General features: G+C 38.3%; 1 protein-coding gene across 2 annotated transcripts in view; it reads left to right on the top strand.

The window, feature by feature from the left end:
• JAG2 (jagged canonical Notch ligand 2) overlaps positions 1-20,623 on the top strand; it is a 155,104-nt gene that overhangs the window by 81,329 nt on the left and 53,152 nt on the right. For both annotated transcript variants that reach the window (XM_007473314.3, XM_001368356.5), the window contains exons 4-5: positions 9,123-9,374; positions 11,955-12,015. In XM_007473314.3, the coding sequence (XP_007473376.1) occupies positions 9,123-9,374; positions 11,955-12,015 (313 nt within the window). The remainder of the gene's footprint in view (positions 1-9,122; positions 9,375-11,954; positions 12,016-20,623) is intronic.

Here is a 20,623-nt window from a genome sequence, read left to right as displayed (position 1 = left end):
GAGGTTAAGTGACTTGCCCAGGGTCACACTGCTAGGAATATCCGAGGTCACATTTGAACCCAGGATCTCCCATCTCTAGGACTGGCTCTCAGTCCACTGAGCCACCATCTGCCCCCTAAAGGTTTTAAGAAGTTCCTTAGGCAGACTCAATGGATTAGAAGGCAACCTGGTCTCTAATGGCCCTTTAAAAATCTAAACAAAATCTTCACTGGAAGCAGTGGAAGTTGAAGTAGGAAGTAGCTTTGAGGAAATAACCCTGGCATCAAAGAGCTACAAAGGAAGAATCCAGCTTTGGGGAGAAAAATCACTCATTGCCCTCAGCTGTTTTCTCCTCTCCCCATACTTCTCCTACCCCCATTGACCACAGCGCTTTACAGAGGAGATACTCTACCCAACAGAGAGCAGGTTTAAGGAAAGTTGAGGTAACCCTGAGGAATAGGACCTCTGCAGTAGGGAAGAGAGTCAAGTACGGAGAGAGACTTACTCTGGCAGTTAGAAATTAAGTTGTGGAGAGTGGATTCCACCTGAGTGACCTGCCCATAGAAATGCTGAGCCCTGGGAAGAGTAGTGTGATGAAACTACAGGAAGAGAAAGTATTTCAGGGTCCAGTAGTCCTGGAGTTCTAGGCTGCCTTGGCCACATGTATTTCCTATCTGTGTGTGTGGCCATTTTTCCTACTGGCTTATGTGTACTGATGGAGGAATATATTGCAGTTTTATGGGGGCATTATTTTATAGCTATTCTCCCTATTTACCATATCAGAAAGTGTTTTTGCTTTGAACTTATTGTTTATTGATTGACTATTAAAGGGGCTCCTGAATTGTTGTTTCAAACATATAGACTCCTAGAGGATCTTGAATCCAGGGCAGTTGGCTCTCATAGAGACCCAATTTGTGAGCATGAGTTTGGGGTAGCTTTAGAGAGAATGCCACAAATGGAAAGGGCAATGGGTTTTGAGTTAAGAATCTTAGCTCCAACATTTACTAGCTGTCTGTGGGGAAATCATATAAACTCTCTGTGATTCAGTTTTATTATGTGTAAAATGGAGATAATAATACTTTTACTACATACCCCATCAGATTATTGAGCAGAAAATGCTCTGTAAACCTTAAATTGTTATATAAATGTAAACCAATACAAAAACTATTAATAATTATATTAATAATAATAAAACAATATTAAATCTTTCCCCAGCCACACATTACCATTTCTTGAATCTGTTCTCACACCTGTAAAATGTAATTAATAATCCTTGCTCTGTCTTCTTCTCTGAGGAGTATAGATTTCAAAAGATAATGGGTAAAAGAGATAGAGAAGAACCAGATCTAGGACTATATAGGGCTTCCAGGCAAGGAAACCCCCCCTAATACACATCTGCTATTTAGTCTACCTAAATAGTGTTGGCGAACCTATGGCATGCATGCTGGAGGGAGCTGCTCCCTTCTCCCTCTCCATGCATTCCTAAGGACATTTCGCACATGACCTGCTTCTCTGCTCACCATTCCTTCCCTGTCTGGGGTAAGGTGGGGGAGAGGGGGCTCACATGCAGCATGAGGATTGCAGGTTGTGCATTCAGTCTCTAAAAAGTTCACCATCACTGTCCTAGAGCATTGAGAGGTCAAGTGACTTGCTAATTCAGGCAGCCAGTAGGTGTTGGGGCGGGACTCAAACTTAGGTGTCCTGAGCTTTCAAGGTAGACTTCACTATGCCATACTCATCAGCTGAGAGTAATATAGGAACTACAAGCATCTATAATGATCATTAGTGATAAAAATCGTGCTAAAACTGAAAAAGAGTATGCCACAGTAGAAAGAATGGTGTATATATATATATATATGCATGTATACACATATAAATATGTAGCACATATGCTCATGTGTGTATATAATATCTTGTTTAAAAACCAGTTCACATATCTTTATTGAGCTCCACTAGATACCTAGTCCTGATCTTGTAGGAGATGGATGTTGGTAATCATAATGGAAATTAGGAAATCTTTTCTTCAATCCTAGAGCAGCTAGTCATTTATTAGTTCTGAGTTCTAGTTCTGTTTGATCTCAGAAGTTGTTCCTTCTCAATTTACCCATATATTAAGGGCTTACTGTGTGCCAGGCATTATGCTGAGTGCTGGGATACAAAAAGAGACCATTCTTGCCTTCAGGGAATTTATAATCTAATAAAGGAGACAACGTGCAAACAAATATGTACAAACAAGCTATATACTAGATAAATTAAAAAAAATTAACAGAAAGATGCTAGAATTTAGTGGAGTTGAGAAAGACTTCCTATTGAAGATGAGATTTTAGTTGAGTCTTGAAGGAAATCAGAGAGGTCAGTAAGTGGAGTGGATGAGAACGAGCATTCCAGACATGGGGGATGGGGCAGTTGGAAAAATGTCTGGAGCTAAGAGGTGGAGTGTCTTGTTCCAGAAATAGCTAGAAGACCAGTGTAACTAAGAGATCAGTAAGAATGTGGAGAGGAGTGGACCTCAGTGTCACAGAGACTTGGGTTCAAGTTTGGGCTTTGGTATATACTTCTTTTGTAATTTTGGGCAAGTCACTTTACCTATCAATTCTTCAGGAAACTTTCTAGAGCTATAGAAAGCAGCGCAGTTGCTGACCTGTTTTAGTAGAAGGAGTGTCCTCATTGGGAACACCATAAATTCATAGAAGTATAGCTCTGTCCTACCATTCTACCCCAATGTTTTTAAGTTTGCAAAGCATTTTATATGCATTATCTTAATTTCAGCCTCCTAAGTCTTGTGATATGGGTATTGTAGACATATTATTATCCCCATCAGAGGCTGAATTTGAACTAAGGCTTTACTTATTCAATATTCTTCCATAGGCTGTTATGTTGTATTGCCTCATCAAAGTAAGGTGTTACAGAATCCTAGGTATGAACACCTCTAATTTAGATAATTCACTAAATGGATGACCTGAAAGAGCCAGTATTGCATAGCCAGAACACCAGTTTACTTACTGGGAGAACCAAGTCCATCATAACTAAAACCAGTTCACTTTTTGATCAAGAATTGGGAAGTTAAAGAACACTATAGCTGGAAGGTTATCTATACAGTGTTAATAGTCACAACACATTTACCTTATAGGCTAGAAAATTAAATTAAAGATGAAAATGTTAAATGACATTAAATTAAATAAAATTTAAATTTAAAAAGTTTCCCCTGGAAGTTAACAAATGATACAAATCTTTTGCTATATCACATGCACACACATCAACTTGAGAATTTGAAATAAGAAACCAAATAGAGGGTTACTTTCCTTCTCAAGTCAGACATAGAAATGGAAATGTGTAAATAAGGAATTTATTATTTAGTATGTCAAAAACCTCAACCCTTCATAAGATCTTTATATTTCAGAAAAACCAACAAATGAGAGGTATAGAGGCAAAAGCTACATGGAATCATAAATTATGGTACATTCTTAGAGAAATATAAAAAACTAATCGTCCTTTTCAAAGATAAGCATTTTCAAAAATAGGTCCACACTTCTGAAGACCATGATCAGTCTTCCAACATCTATAATAGGAAATCCAATTATGTGTTTACCTTCAAAACCCATGGAGAATGCAGATAAACACAGAGAGATGGCTACGTATACATTTTCTAGAGTTGGAGTTAACTAAAAAGAGGAACTTGAAAGGAAAATTTCACATGCAGGGTAGATTCAATGATTTCTCATAGGGGCTTGCTGGAGATCAAAGTGTACTCCCTGAGTTCTGGAGGTTATATTATTGCCTTTTAAGTATCTGTTAGATATAAACACACTTGCCTTTTGATAATTTAGGGCTTTTTAGACTCCTGATGTTTAAGCAGAGGTTGAATGATACTTAATAGAGAGTAAACCTAGTCATTAGAGGTATTTGAGCAGACCAATCAATGGAAGTTACAGAAAAACAGTTTTGTATGAAATAAGAATTTCTTAATAGAGCTACCCCAAAATGGAACTTGCTCCCTGAAAGGTGGCTTAAATGGAGACCAGATGACCATTTTACAGAGATATTGTAGAGGGGATTCCTACTCCTTGACTCATGGAACACAGTAGGCACTTATTAAATCTTTCGATTGAATTTGTTAGGTGAAGACCTTTCAGGTTTGAGGCCAAGAAGAGAAAGGACATAAATCATTAGCTCCAACAAGCCTTCATTGATTGCATTTTGTAAACCTCTTCTCTTGGTTTGGGGGTCAGGGGGGAAGGGGTCTGGATTTTATTGCTATTTGAGTGGCTCATTTTGGTATTGAATTCCTGTGTTAAGAGCGACCTGACAATGAGACTCTGATCTAGAAAGAACCTTAATCAGAACCTATAATTTCAAAGCTGTGACAGAGAAAGGAACAAATTTGTCTTGTCTTTTAAACCCCAAGGACTTGGCAGATTCTTTGAAATGAAAGCAATTTCCAAAGTCTTTTAGTTTAAACTGAGATTATATGTTCAGGGTGGCAGAGCTGGGACTAGAACCAAGGTTTCCTGATTCCCACCCTGAGACTCTTTCCACTATTGTAGAACAGAAAGGAACCTGTAGGCCTCATTTTACAGAGGAAGAAACTGAGGTCAAGAAATGGAATGTAACTTCCCAGAGATCCCCTATCATGTTGTAGCTAATAGTACAAATTCCTCATATTGCTGTAAGAATGAGGTTCCATTAATTATTCCACCCTCTAGAAGCAGTAACTTTAGGTAAGAACATTTTCTGACTGAACCAGACAATCAGAGCTGAGTATGAACATGGCTAATACACCTCTTGGAATCAATCCACGCCATTGTGTAAAACTCTGGGTCATGCCTCAAGCAATTTGTATAAAAGGAAGAATTTAGTTCAGCAACAAGAGGAGATTATGAGGACCTAATTTTGAAGAGATTGAAGCAAGCATGCCATTTCATCATACTTTTGAGGAGAAAAGGAAGTCCTAAGGGGTGGCAGAGAAGGGAGATATTAAGGAGAGTCTGGCTCTACAGGTATCCAAGGTCGGCTCTTTACTCAACTTCTTTGTCCCATCCTCCACCCTCCATGCCTGTATCCACAGAAATTATAATGTAATCTGTTGTTTTGTTACCCAAAACATTTCTAGTAAGCTGAATTTTGTCTCAACCACAGAGAGACAAGGAGTTAGCTAGAGATCATTATAAATGTAAAATTAGTCAGAGCCCAACATCTGCCTAAATGTTAGAGATTTTCCTAAGAAGAGTTTTTCAGAGTGATTGTGACTGAATTGAAAACTTTTCATCTAAAATAAGAGACGGAAACAAATAGACCTTATTGCCTCCAAGGCTTAAATTATCATTTAATTAATTAAACTAAATATTTGTGCAGAATGTTGCTGGATTGCAAATGGGGAAGTTGAGGCTCAAAGAAGGGAAGTAATTGTTTTTACAGGTATTTCTTTAAAAGGAAACTCTTACCTTCTTATTCAAAGGCATAAGAGAAGTAAGTTGCAATTGGGGTTAAGTGACTTGCCTAGGGTCACACAACTAGGAGGTATCTGAGGCTAGCTCAGAGCTCAGGTTCTCCTATCTTCCAGCCTGGCTCTCTATCCATTGAGCCATCTAGTTGCCCCTACAGTCATTTCTAGAACCCATGTCTAGAAACACCTTTTTTCCCCTTTTAAACCTTTGTTTCCCTTTTAAAACTAGAAAGAGATATATTTAGAATGAATTAAAGATTTTCTTTCCTCTACTCAAAGAGAATAAATTCAGGGTATTCCTCATATCCTGCAAAAGTAGTAGGCTGGGAATGTGAAAAAGCTTAGAAAGAGTTTAGGAAAAACCCTAGAGTTTGTCTACACTTTAAGGATCACTAAAGGTGGGAGTATTGAGAGTGTCAAGCCTTTCCTTGTGTTCCTTAGAGGACTTACAGCTCTGATGTTTCTTTTGCGGCATTGGGTAAGTCTATCTTTATCTTGGCCTTCTCCTCCTCACTTGAAAAAAATGAGGGTATTGGGATTGAATATTCTCTAAAGTTCTGTCCAGCTTAAGGTCCTCTGAACATGTAGGTTATGCCAGGTGCTGAAATGGTAGTGTGGTGATTCTTACTTTTCTATTACATGATCATTGCATTAAGAGTGAATTTTTCCTCAAGTACAAATAGCCCTAATGTACCAGGTTGAGTAAATGAGAATTCCAAATGATCTAAATCTGTGATCTATAACTGAACATTTTCAACAACAATAAAATTGCACAGTGCAGGGACAGTGGGAAGGAAAAGGAAACTCAACCTATCTAGGTCAGGAAATGCTTGAAACTATATAAACACACACACACACACACACACAGAGCATAGTAAATGAAAAGTCAACCAGCAACTAGCTATATCTGTTTAGAAAACATTCAGATTATTAACTGGTGCATTATTTGTTTATTCACTGATTGGGTTATGATTGGATTAAACAAACATTTATTGAACAGTAACCATAAGCAGAGCCCTGTGCTTAGCTCTGAGATTAAAACAGAAATGATGTATTTTCTCCTTTCAAGTGCTATACCTAACTGAAGATGAAATACACTGCAGAAATTGATTCTGACAACTTTTCAGTGTTGTACATGCACTTATGCATTCACAATTACCTATTGCTCAGCCTAAAAGAACTTTTTTCTCCTTCATGTTCTTGTTTCCAGTCTCAGATTGGCTCTGAATGAATTAGGTTTGAAAGGAGAAGGCATCGAGTTATCAGTTGGTAAGAATACCCACAGTTCTCAAAAGAAGAATGCAAACTATAAGCCATCATAGGAAGGGTTGCTCCAAATTGCTAATAAGAGAAAGGCAAACAAAACAATTCTGAAAAGTAAAACTTTACACTTAGTACATTTACAAAATCATCAAAAGATAGGAAAACTTAATGTTGAAGGGACTGAGAAAATGTTGAAGGGGCTAGACGTACACTATTACAGTGTTAGTGAATCTGGAAATAGATTCCAGTTTGGAATGCAGTTTGGAATTATTCTAACAAAGTGGCTTAAAATGTCCATAATGGAGTAAAATATTTAAAGTAGCACTTTTTAATAGTATAACAAATAGAAACAATGTAGCCATTGACTTAGGATTGACTAAACAAATTGTGGCATGAGAATGTACTAGAATCTTAAGAAAAGGAATATGCTGAACTCACGACATGGGAAAATTTATATGAATTGATACAAAAGTTTTACAAAGTAAAAGCAGAAAGAGAAAATCAATATACACAATGACCACAACAGTCTAAATGGAAAGAACATCATTAAAAAAACAAAACTAGATGCCACCTAATTACATTGACCAAATTTGGACCGGATAACAAGCATCTCTTTCTTATTACAGAGGTGTAGATGACTCTTAATGTGGGATAGTTGCATATACTGTGAAACTCAGTGAAGGTGATGGTTCATTTTCCTGAACTGCCTTGTCCCCCTCTGTCCTTTTTTTTTTAATTCTTTGTTATATGAAGGACAGCTTTCTGGGTAGGAGAGGGAGAAAGGAAGAATTGAGAAGTAAAAGTGATGGGAAAATAAGACCAGAAAAAAATTAACAAGAAGAAAGTGGAGAGAAGCAAATGAGTTTGACAGTATGGGCATAGTGGCTTTCCACTCTTTTGGCAGAGGGGAAGCCACTTCCTCCTGACTCCATAATATTTCCTCTGGGTTGCCCTCAGCCTGGTTTCCTGCCCCACCTGTTGCCAAACACTAGACAACAAAGCCTTCCTCTGGAGCAGTAAACTCTGGACCTCCGGAGGAAGCCTCCACTTAGGCACCAGGCTTTATAGCTGTCTGAAAGGAGGCAAACTAAAAGGTCTTGATGTCCTCTCTCCCATTCCAATCTGCCCTTTTTATTTCTACCAGAATAATTTTTATGCATAGTCTTTGTTATATCATTATTCCAATATGAATCTTTGGTGATCCTTGATAGCATATTAATTTAGGATTCTGTGTCTGGCATTTAGGATCCTCCACAAGCTGACATCACCCCCACCTTTCTACCTTCTCTCATTTTGCTCATTTCCATGAACTCTGTAGTCAGTCACTCTGGACAGCTTCTCTGTCCTTAAAACACATCCTGCATGTGTTCATTTGTGTGCCTCATCTCAAACTGTTTCCTCTGCTTGGAATGCCTTTCTCCAGGCTCTATCCATTTAATTTTTGTTCTTTCTTTATAGTCCAACTCATATACTACCTCTTTCAGGAAGGCCACTCTGATCTTTATTCAGTAATGGCCTTTCTATAGCTTGATGTTGTCCTTTGGCATTTCTCTCTTTATATACTCTAGAGTACTTGTCATGTGATACTCAATATTGTGGCTAGCTACATCCATACCTTCATCTCCCTTCTAGATTGTGAACTCCATGAGAGCAAGGACTGTGTCCTCTCTAGCTGAGTAACTCTCCTATCACCAGGTACAAGGCTTTAGATATAGGCATTTAATAGAGATTTGTTCAGTCAATAGGCATTTACTCAACATATAATATTCTTGAGGCAACTAAATGGTACAGCAGACCATTCTGAACCATCTCTAGGAAGACAAGTTAAATTCTAGCCTTATTTACTAGTGATATGACCTTGGGTAAGTCATTGAATATCTGCCTCAGTTTCCTCATCTGTAAAATAGGGATAATAGCACTCTTTCCCAGGGTTGTTGTGAGAATAAAATATTTGTAAACCTTAAAGCTTTCTATAAATACTACTATTATTCTAGATGTTAGGGATACAAATGCAAAAAAAAATTGCCTCTGCCCTCAAAGAACTTAATGTTTTGTTTTTTTAAACCCTTACCTTCCATCTTAGAATCAATACTGGGTATTGGTTCTAAGGCAGAAGAGTGGTAAGGGCTAGGCATTGGGGGTTAACTGATTTACCCAGGGTCACACAGCTGGGAAGTGTCTGAGGTCAGATTTGAATCTAGCACCTCCTATCTCTAGGTTTAACTCACAATCCACTGAGCCACCCAGCTGCCCCCCTTAATGTTTTATTGGGAGAGATGACATGAAACATATAAACTGCTGAGTTAATCATATAACCACATTGGAAAGGAGAGAAGGATTGGATCTGCAAAGGGATTCCTTGATCACCCAGGACAATCAGCTCTACCTTTCTCCTTCCATCTCTGATTCTTTCAAACCTACTCTCTTTGTCTGACAGATGAGCTGCTCATTGAAAGGGTGTCCCATGCAGGAATGATCAATCCTGAGGATCGCTGGAAGAGCTTACATTTCAGTGGCCATGTGGCCCACCTGGAGGTGAAGATTCGTGTGCAGTGTGACGAGAACTACTACAGCAGCACCTGTAACAAGTTCTGCAGGCCGAGGGATGACTTTGTAGGCCACTACACCTGTGACCAGTATGGCAATAAGGCCTGCATGGAAGGTTGGATGGGCCCTGAGTGTAAGCAAGGTAACATCAACCAGCCTATTCAGGTGGGAGACAAAGGAACAGAGTTAACATGGGTTCTTGGAATTCAACCCTTCTCCCTATTAACAATATCTATTTTAGATTGTTTTCTGCCTCAAATCCCATCCGGAGTGTTGTGTTTACATCTGTTTACATTTTAGATGAATCTTATATATATGCATATATACATGTGATATATATGGGGAATTGGAAACTACATTAAAAGCTCTGCATATATACCTAGAGCTTTACATCTATAAAGTACTTTCACCTTTGTTTTTCTCATCTGCTTTCAAGCTTTAGGGCTTTAAGGGAAAGACCTTAGAATTATCTCATCCAAAATTTCACTGGTCTTTTTTATTCCAAATCTAGTGTTTTCTCCACTGTACCCTGTTCTCTATCATATGAAGATAAGGTGAGGGCAAACATGCTTGCTGGCTCAAGTATTTTAAGGACTGTCCTATTAAAAAGGGATTAGACTTGTTTTACTTGATCTTACAAGGCTACTTGAAGGAAATAGTGCAAGTCAACAGAGGTATAGATTTTGGCTTAATTTGAGGATGAATTTCCTAATAATTACAACTTTCCCATATTAAGCTATTTTGAAAGGTAACAAATTCCCTATCATTGGACATGCTCAATTGAGTGGGTGACCTGTCAGGGAGGTGATCAAGCTAGAATCCTTGTAGGTCTTTGACTGGTTTAAGAGTCATGGTTTAGTGATTCTTATTGAGTAGGAGCCATTGGCTATCCATGTGTCCTTTTCCATATAAAAGAGTCACTCTGGCTTAGTGGGATAAATGGAGAGCTCTTCTAATTCTGGGGAAAATTGGAGGCTCTTCCAACTCATACTAAACAGCTCTAGAGCCCCATATCATGTGGGCAGCTCATCAGAATTTTCCATAAAGGGACCTCAAACCTAAACCTGATCCAGGAATCTCTTCCACAGTATCTCCAGTGAGTCTACATACAGAGTCTACTTGAAAGACCTCTAGTAATGGGGTATTCACTGCTTTATGAAGCAGTCCATTCCATTTTTGGAAAATTCTAGCAGTTAAATTCAACAAAGATATACAGTGTGCAAGTTGGGTAGCTGAGGGATGAAAAGATGAACAACTGTACCGAAGCAGTTTGATGCAGTGCATAAAATGGTTGACTTCAAGTCCAGTAGACCTGGATTCAAATCCCACTTCCATTATTTACCATCTACATGACCATGAGCAGTCACTTCACCTCTCTGTTACTCAGCTTTTTCAACAGTAAAATGAGTGTAATAATGCCTGACGTATACCTCAAAGGATTTTTATGAGGCACAAGTAAGTTAATGTATAAAGTACTTTGGCCAAGTTAGTGCTATATAAAATTTGTTGTTATTGATATGTGATTTCTCTTATCAAGGAATTTATAGTTTACAAGATAGAATGTGATGGAATGAAAGGACATATCCAAACAGCATACTAGGGAAAAATTTGATGATGAAGAGATAACTTCTTGTTGGAAGTTTTTAATTTCTTTGGCCAAAAACTTCTTTCTATTGACCCTAGGCCCTGTTGACATAAGCAGATATCAAGGGTTAATCCTACTTTGTGATAGCCCTGTCATGTTCACCCTGAGGCCTGAGACTAGCCTAAATTGTGGTCTGGACCTGAGCAGAGTACTCTAGATGGGCTTTGGCTAGGGCAGAAGGCAGAAACATTGTCTGGCTGCAACTCTCATTCTGATCATTAATGCAACCAAGAACCTTTAGATTCAAAAGAAATATGTATATACACTGCTTTGCACATTTAAAGTGATATGCAAAGGCCAGCTTTTACTAAAATGCCAAAATGTTGTCTGTTGGTGATATTTCTCTGCAGTAGAAATCTTTGCAGTCAAATTTTAAACCAGTTTAAGTTACTTGTCTTTTCTGGTTAACACTAGTTTGTTTCTTATCTTAGCAATTTTAGTTCTCAGGTAGCCACACATGTCTGACCAGATAATAGAGATACAGAAACAGAGAGCTGTCTGTTGTCCATTTGGCAGAAGTTGCTAGTTCTAGTTCTAGATCTGCCATCCTGGCTGCTATTTTATAACACCGTTAAATTTCCACATGTCTCTTCCCATTACTCTAGTTGAGGTGAAATGTTGGACTTGGCTCTGTCTGTGGTAGATCTTGAAGTATAATAGGTGATATAGTGGAAAGAGCCCAGAAAAGACAAGGGGAGGGAAGAGGAAGGGTTTAGGGGGTATTAGGGGTAATAACAACTGATTTGTGGCAGATACCCCCATGACAATTAGTTTCCCTGATTTTGTAAAAAGAGAGGACTGGATTCAGTGTCCTCTAAGGTTTGTTTTAGCTCTGGCATTCTAGCATGCTATGAAACTGGGGACATACTATCAACCTGTAGGTAAATTATAGATCCATAGCTTGGTTACAGAATCTTACTTTGTTCCATCCAGCTCTGATTTGCTCAAATGTGATTATGTTTGGAAGTTAGGAATGCAGCCCAAGACTGCCAGCTGATGGTTCTGATGGGCTTGTGGCTAGCATTGTTGAGGTCCTCTGATAGCTGCTGCTTCAACCCTGTGTCTCTGTGTTCACAGCTGTATGTAAACAAGGATGTAATTTACTCCACGGGGGATGCACTGTGCCTGGGGAGTGCCGGTAAGTGTGTGCTGGGGCCTTTTTCCTCCCTCTTTTTCTTGGTGGGAGGATTGACTTCATTGATCTGCAAGTTCATATCCTTAATGATGTCCTCTGCTTAATTCAACAATTGAACTCAATGAGGCCTGGTCAGACACAAGTGTTCAAGAATTTGAAGATGATGAGGAAATTAGTCATCTTTAAGGTCTTTTTTTTTGGAATGTCCTAGGTGTGAAATGTAAGTTAAATCCCTTTGAGAGGTTTAACTGCCTCTGCAGATGAAGGCTCTACCTTTCCAGCTATCTGTAAAGGAGAAATGGTCATTCACAAACCTTCCTCCAGTGAGAATTTTGACAAAAAAACATTAGTTAGAGCAAGGAGCACTTTCTTAGAGTCAGAGGGCCTGGGTTAAAATCTAAGCTTTGCTACTTGGTCTCTAGGTGAGCATGGCATATTGCTTACTTACCCTTTTGAGACCTTAGTTTTATCCTCTTTTAGGATAAGAGGGACCATGTGATACAATGGAAAGTGCTAGATTTGGAGGCAGAGAACCAGAGATCCACAAGAACCTGTGTGTGCTTGGCATGGCCCTTTATGTCTCTGAACCCTAGTTGCCCATCTGCAAATTAGATGGCTGGACTAGTGACTTTTAAGACCCTTTCTGGTCTAAATCTATGACCCTATAGTCTTGGAGTCTAGCACCATGCTTGACACATAGAAAGTGTTTCATAAATGTGATTGACTGACTCAAGGGATTGAATGAGATGATCTCCAAAGTCCTTTCCAGGCCTATGATCTTGTGCAATTCCTAGCTGTGTATTCTTTGTACTTGGTCTTTGTGCTAATCATTTGATCTTACTCCTGGAGAACTTACAAAGGAAGGATTTTTACCCAATGTTGCTTTGCTGCCAGTGATGGCATAGCTGTTCATTTTGAACACAGTGAACTACAATAGCAAAATTTAAATGGGACCTAAAATTATTAGTGCTTTAAGCTCTTCCTCATAAAAACTCTGTGAATCAAGTCATATAAGTAGTAATATTTCTTTTCATGGATGAGAAAACTAAAGTCCAAAGAAGTGTAGTAATTAACCCATAGTCTTAACATATGTGTTAATAGATTTAACACATAGTATGCGTCATATTGTTGGGACTTAAACCCCCAAATTCTGGCTTCACACCTACTATTTCTCATCACCTAAAATATTCATGTGTATTTCCTTTTGTATGTATATATTTACTACTAAGATTTTCCTAAACCCTTCCTTGCCAGCTTGGGCAAAAGAGTATATTTTTTCAAGTCAGATTTTCTTATCACTTATCACTATCACCCAGAGTCTTCAAGATCTTCAGAACTTGGAATTACTTGCAACTGGAGCACAGACCTGCACTGACGTGACATGATGCAGCAAATGTGGGCAGGCATCGCTGGTGTTTGGGTGTTCTCTTTCTCTTCCTTTTCTTCCTTCTCTTTTTTCTCTTCTTCCTTTGTTCTCTCTTTTTCTCTTCCTCTTTTCTTTTTTTTCTCTTCTCTCTCTTTCAAAAACCAATCAAGGCTGCCGTGCAGCTGGTGCTGTTCAGATACAACCATCAGGTACTATAAGTGTGGGGAATTTGGCATCACACTAGAAAGCAACATGTGTCTCCTTCAGCTCCAGAATTCCTTGTTTTTGAACAACTCTGTTTTCTAAGTGTCTAAAGATAGAGACTTTGAACATGCTGTTAGTTTGACTGGAGGGTAGGACAGAAGAGGGTGGAGGCAGTCAGTCTTGCTGAAGCAGAGAGCAGATTTAATATAGTAACATTAACAATGTATTTGATTGACATTTCTTTTTTTTTTGTAATGTGACAATATGTGGATAAAGAGGAAGGTGCAGGTTTAAGAAGTTAATATTTATAAAATGTGAAAGACACAGTGGCTAGGATAACTTTTTTGTGGGGAGGGGGAATGTTTCAGAGGGTGGGTGGGTGGGGGTACAGGGAAAAGGGTCCTGTTTTTGTTTCTTTGGGATTTTTTTTTTTGGCCTGGCCAAGAGCTTAGTCATTTTTCTGTGTACCAGGTTTTGCCTAAAACGTGCAGATGACTTAAAAACAATTTTTTAAAAAATTTGTTCATTTTCTATAATGATTCTGTGTTTGGCCATAACTTGGTTGTGTCATAGTATTAGCACTGCCTCAGTTAAAGGTTTAATTTTTGTTTAAACCTAGAAGTGCAACAACAGTTTTACCATAAGAAGAAGAAAAAAAGAAATTCCAAACAACCTATGTTTATTTTTTGCCTACCTCATTGTTTTTAATGCATTAAAATAAGAGGTGGATTAGACAATACTTTTTTTAGAGGAAAACATTAATGTCTAATTTAATCTTAATACCAAAACTACCAGATTGAAAAGTCTGACTGTTATTGTGTAGCCAGTCTCATCAGGTGAAGAGAATTTTTCATGGATATGAGGTGGAGGCGAGAGTGGAATATCCTTATGGCTACATGACACTGACTAATGTACTTTGCGGACCAAATTTCGGGAAAGCAAAGTGTTACATTTACCTGGTTCCTCTTTAGTGGCAACTATTTGGATGATTTTAGCCTACAACCAGAGAGATTTCAGTTTTCTAAATTCGAGGTTTAGTAGCAGACAGGTAACAATAGACTAGTTCTATAAACTGTTAATGTTGTAGGAAACTTTTTTGGGGGGAACGATGTTTTTCTTTTCTAAGAATGCAATGCACTAAAACTATTTTAAGAATGTAGTTAATACTGCTTATTCAGATCCTGACACTTCTCAATTAAGACACATATTTCTTTCAGTGTTTGATGGTGACTTGAGAGATGTACATGTATCAATCAGCAAGCATTTATTAAGTTATTCTGTGCTTGAAATTGAGCTAAGAGCTGAAGATACAAAACCAAGCCAAAAATAATCCTTGTCATTGAGTGGCCTACATCCTAACAGAAGAGATAACATTTACATATGTAATAGACAGAAGAAAACCTTACAGTGGAAGATACTTGCAACAGCAGAGACCAAGAAAAGTCTTCTGGAAAATGTGGTATCTTAGCTTTATTTTGAAGGAAACCAATTAAGTTGGTTTCCAAAGGGTTGGGGAATCAAGGGAAAAACATTCTTGGCATGAAAGACAGCCAGTTTAACAGAAAGATGGGAGACAGAGCATTTTTGTAAGGAACAAGTATGTGGAGAGAAGTGATATGTAAGAAAATTGGAATGGCAAAAAAAAATAAATTAAATGCCAAGTAGAATTTATATTTGATCCTAGAAGTAATAGAAAGCCCCTAGAATTTAATGGAAAAAGTCATGTGTCAGTCTCATCCTTTAGAAATTCACTTAGGCAGCTGCGGAGAGTGAGGAGGGTTAGAATGGGGAGAGATGAAATGGATACTCAGGAAGCAATGGCTTCAGGTAAGAGGTAATGAGAAGCTAGCTAAGTTATGATAGTAGCTGTTGAGAGTGGAGACAAGGGAATATATATGAAAGAGGCTGTGAGGAAAGAAATGACCATATGTGTCCTGTGTTGGAACAGAAAACTTTTGAACTGGAGCAGCTTGTCCATGCCAAGTAGATGTCCAACTTGAGAATCTTGTAAAGTAGTGGTTGAAATCCTGCAGCACTGTTTGGTGAACATTTCTGTGAAGGGGTTGTGCATACTATTTTTCACTTAACAGTATTTTAATGTTTAGAAAACTCTTCACAACCCTTTGAGGTCAATGCAAGTATTATCCCTATGTGTAGAAAGGGTTTGAAGTTCCAAGAAGGGGTGACTTGACAAAAATGATTTACTTAGCAAATGGTCAGAACCAGGTCTAAAACACCGATCTCCTGACTCCAATCAGGAGATGGGAGAACAGGAACAGCAAGGAGGCCAGTGTTATTGGATTGCAGAGTATATGGAGGAATGTACAATATATTAAAGATTGGAAAGATAGGAAGAAGTTATTTATATTTGATTCTGGAGATAATAAAGAGCCACTGGAGTTCACTGTATAGGGAGGTGATAATTATTTTTGGAAGATCTATTTAATAGTCAAGTAGAGGATGGATTGAAATAAGGAGAGACAAGGAGTCCAGCATTTTTCTCACTGTACCACATTTGCCTTTTGTTATTGATATTAGATTACTTACTGAAGCCCCTTTTAATGAGGTCAGTAAGTTACATTACTTCTTACTGCTTCTTACCAGCTTTCAGGATAAACCCTTGTTGATCCTTTGATTTAGCAATGTTCATTAATGTTGGTGTCAATTCCTTTAGGGAACTAATCAGTAAACATTTATTAAGTGCTTTCTATGTGCCAAGCACTACACTAGGTAGTGCTGTTTTTGAATTGTTGTTTGAATTGTTGTTTGAATTGTAGGAATTCAGATAGAAAGGGACCTCCGAGATCATCTACTCTGGGATTCCTAACTATGATTTTCTTTTGATAGGTAAAATGATAATAAAACAACCCTGGTACAGGTCTTATTATCTAACACAGAGGCTATTCCAGTAGACTTCTGGTTGACTCACCTTGCTTTGTTTCTCCTTACTCCAACCCATCTTCCACTTGGCTAGCAATTAAATCCTAAAACACATATCACTACCCTATTCAGATCAAATTCAAAGTCAACTTCCAGAATCAAATATAAATCTGCCTAGCTTTTAAAACTCATCATAACCTATCTTTTTCCTATCTTTCCAATTTTTAAAATATTTTCCATCCCTCCATATACTGTGTGATCTAGTGACACTAACCTCCTTGCTGTTCTTTCTCTCCTATCTTTCTACCTCCTGGTCCCCCAGCTTCAAGTCTCAGCTAATATTCCACCTTCTGTAGGAAGCTTTTTCTTAGTTTTCCTTAATCTTAGCATCTTTTCTCTGAAATTTACCCTAATTTATCGTGTGTGTGTGCGCGCGCGCGCGTGTGTGCGTGTTGTTTGCATTGAGTTGTTGGCAACTTGTCTCTTCCAATTGTGTGAGGAAAAATAGCTTCCTGGTATCCACTGCAGCCTGGCGTTCCCTAACTACAGACTAAACAGCTGTCGCCAGCATAGGTTAGGCATATGGCATCATCCTAAATGTCTCCAGCACCCTGACGTCAGTACAGAGGGCAGAGCCAGGAGAGTATATTAATGGTGAACCAAGAAGCGTGTGGCCTGTTTCTTCTTCCTTGTTGGTGCTGGTGGAAGCTATGACAGAACAAGTAGCCAAATGGGGAAGATAAATTAGGGTAAAACTTTTCTAAGTCACCTACCTCTCCATTTTCCATCCTTTCCCCCCATTCCTTTCTGATTAAATAAAATCATTTAATTTATAGCAGTTTCTTAATTTTCCCCTTTTACACATTAGACTGTGAACTCGACAGCAGAGTTCTTTTTGCCTTTTTTGATATGTACAATACTTGGCACATAGTGGGTACTTAAATGCTTATTGACTGATGAACTATTTTAGTATAATTGGGTTTTTTGCAACTCTATTTTAAAATATCATTCTGAAGGCAGATCCATAGATTTCATCTTCCTTCCAAAGAGGTCCATGGCACAAAAATGATTAAAAACCTGATTTAGTCTAATCCAGTCATTTTAGAGAGGAGGAAACCTCATTGACTTCCCCAGGGCCACACATGGTTAAGGAAATGAGCCAGGTTTTAAACACAAGTTGTCTCACTTCATATTCATTGCTTTTTGTGCTGTAGGTTTGCCCTAAAAAGCAACTGAATTAGGTCATGAAATGAAACCTAGTTTTGTCTGTGATTGAGAGAGGTGGGGGGAAAACATAGCCCATCTTGTACTATGCTATGTTGATAGATGTGAGTTAAATGTTCTAGAGGATCTAAAGGAACAATTCCAGTCTCAATTCCAGGTTACTGGGATATCTCCACTTTTCTCTTCATAGGTAAAAACAATAGCCACTTTCTGAGTCAATGACAGAAGTAAAAAATGGGAGGAAAGACTGGATGTGAGAGGGAAACTTTTCCTGGTGCTCATAATCTGGGAGTTCTGGGATACAGGTCATTGTAAGAACAGCAGAGAACATTAATTTCATACTCTGGTCAACAAATGAGTTTAAAGGCCCATTTCCTCTACTCAGAGCTAGGGCATAGATTAGATTATAATGCCTCATCGTTTCATTTTGCTTCTCAATTTGGACATCAAGCGCAGTTCCACTTGGATTCCAGCAGTTAAGTGCTGGGGTAGAGGCTGTTCTTTGAGACTTAATAGCAAGATGAAGCCAATTTGCTATCAAATAATGGGAAATCCAGGTCTCTGGACTTTCTCATTCTCTCTGGTTTAATGGCATAAATCCTTTAGCATCTCACAATCATATAGGATCATAGAATTATATTCTGGAAGCCATAATCTATCCTAACCCACTTATTTAATATATGTAGGAATGAGTACAGCTAAAGAGAAGTACAAGATAGTGCCACAAACAAAGTATTAGTTACTTCCTGTATATAGGGAAGGTGCTAGGTGATGGCAGGGTGGAGAGGAAGGAATTCAGTATTTAGATAATGTTTAGATAATCTTGGTCTTCATTGATTTTACAGTCTAGTCATAGCATGGATATCCCAGAGCCATTATTTAATACTTGAAAGATGTATGATTTCATTGCTCTAGTTCTTTTGTCCAGTGAAACTAATTGCAGTTCTTCTCTTATGGATAGAACTTTAAACTGAAAAGTGAAGGAGGAGAAAATGGTCTACGTTTAACAAAGTGAATACTGTAGAAATAACGAAGCTACTCCAAGAGTCATACGAGACAAAATTCAAGAAAGGATCCAATAGTAAAAAATGGACTAAAATATATGTATGGACATCTAAGCCCATGAAGTAAATGAAGTGAACAACACTAATGCAGAAAGGGAAAGGGCCACACAGGTATCACTAAGTCTTGGTGGAATTGATTCTAGAATATATGTCTGGATGAGTATAATTTATTGAAAAGGAAAGGGACAGCTCAGGGGTGTAACAAGGGAATCACTTTAAAAGACTGATATATATTAATTTAAGGTCGCCAAGGAATCAGCTATGTAATTCCTAAATGAAAAACTCAAGTCAGTCGTCAGCCTTTTTTGGAGTTTAATTACAATAGGAGTAAGAAGGGAATTAGAGATAGAGAGAGAGAAAAAGGGAGAGAAGGGAATAGGGCTTAAATATCCCTTCTGTTTAGGCTGGGCCAAAAGGCCCAAGCCCTTAGATAGCTGGGGCAAGAAAAGGAGATCAGTCCCTATTACTCACGTGTCCAAAATGGAGAAACAGTCTCAGAGGCCCCCACCTTCAGCTTCCTTCAGAGCAAGCCTTCACAGAGCCCAGGAACCACACCGACCAAAACCTCAACAACCCCTGGAGTCTTCAGACCCCCTATCTTTAAGCAAACCATCCAAGTTCCTCCCCTCCGTTCTCCCATCTACCAATCACTCTTCATCAATTTCCCTGTGCCAATGGAGGCTCTAGCTTAACCCAGGACCGCCCAGAGGTTTCTGGCTTTTGCACATGTCTGTTGAAGGTCATATTTTCAAATGATTAAATCTTTACTCCTTTGCTACAGCCCTTTCTAAATCCTGTTAACTTGAGTATGGTAGAGATTGGAATAATTAAATTTTGATCTAGGCTGCAGCCCTTACTCAATCCTATTAGGACTGAATAGGGTGGAGATTTATTCCAAGTATCTCCATTGTATCAATTCTAAAATCAATCAAGACTCAAAGAAATTCCTGTTCTATGCTTAAGCATAGGTCAAAGTCCTTTCCATTGTTCAGCAAAGGGTTTCTGTCCTAAAGTAATCTTAAGAAGGGAAGAGAAGGAACCTCCCATGCCAATGGGGTTCCCATTCCAATAGACTATCAGTAAGAAATTTTCCAATTATGAAATATCCCAATGGTGAAATTTCCAACATTTATAAGTCTAAGGAAATTTTGAGGTTTACAGGGGAAAGGTTTGGGGAGTTAGTACCAGAATAGTTAATATGTTAAGAAGATATGCTTATGTGAGTCAATTCAGAAATCATAAAGAAAGGAGCAGGGCAAGTACTTCATTCGTAAACAGAGACAAAATTATTACTGGATAGATGACCTAGATAAAAAAAGAGGAGAAAGAGAGATGAGAATGGAAAACAATAATGGTGGGCTTTAGTTATGTGAACATCTGTTAATTTCTTAACTTTTAATAATAACTTCATCCTTCAAAAAGTCTAAGAAGTGTTTCTGATTAAAGATTGTAGAGAAGCACATCTCTCCTCTGTATTCTCTATCAGTGTCCTCAAAGGTTTACCATTGAATAATGGTAAAGAAATTACAAAACTATGCAAAAAAGATATCCAGAAGCCATGGGCACTGGAAGAAGGATTCTGCCCAGGAAACAAGCTTATGCTCAAGAAACAACCTAAATAACTCTTCAGCAATGCCCTGATGTGCTGCTATAGGCTTGAGTAGAGATGCTAAAATACTCCAGTGCTCTGTGTGAAGCAGACCAGGGAAGATAGAAGCCATTATCAAGTGCTTCAGGTCAGGAGCAAATAACCACTACCCAGTCCAAAATAAGGAATGGAGACTGTAGATATGAGGAAACTTAAGAAGATAACAGATAACGATGAAGAAATATCATGGATCAAGAAAAGCCCAAAGTAAACCCAGAAGAAGAA

Source organism: Monodelphis domestica, chromosome 1 (genome assembly GCF_027887165.1).
Source record: "Monodelphis domestica isolate mMonDom1 chromosome 1, mMonDom1.pri, whole genome shotgun sequence".
Lineage (NCBI taxonomy): Eukaryota > Metazoa > Chordata > Mammalia > Didelphimorphia > Didelphidae > Monodelphis > Monodelphis domestica.
Note: the sequence above shows the minus strand (reverse complement) of the source record. Positions and strands in the feature narration are given on the sequence as shown.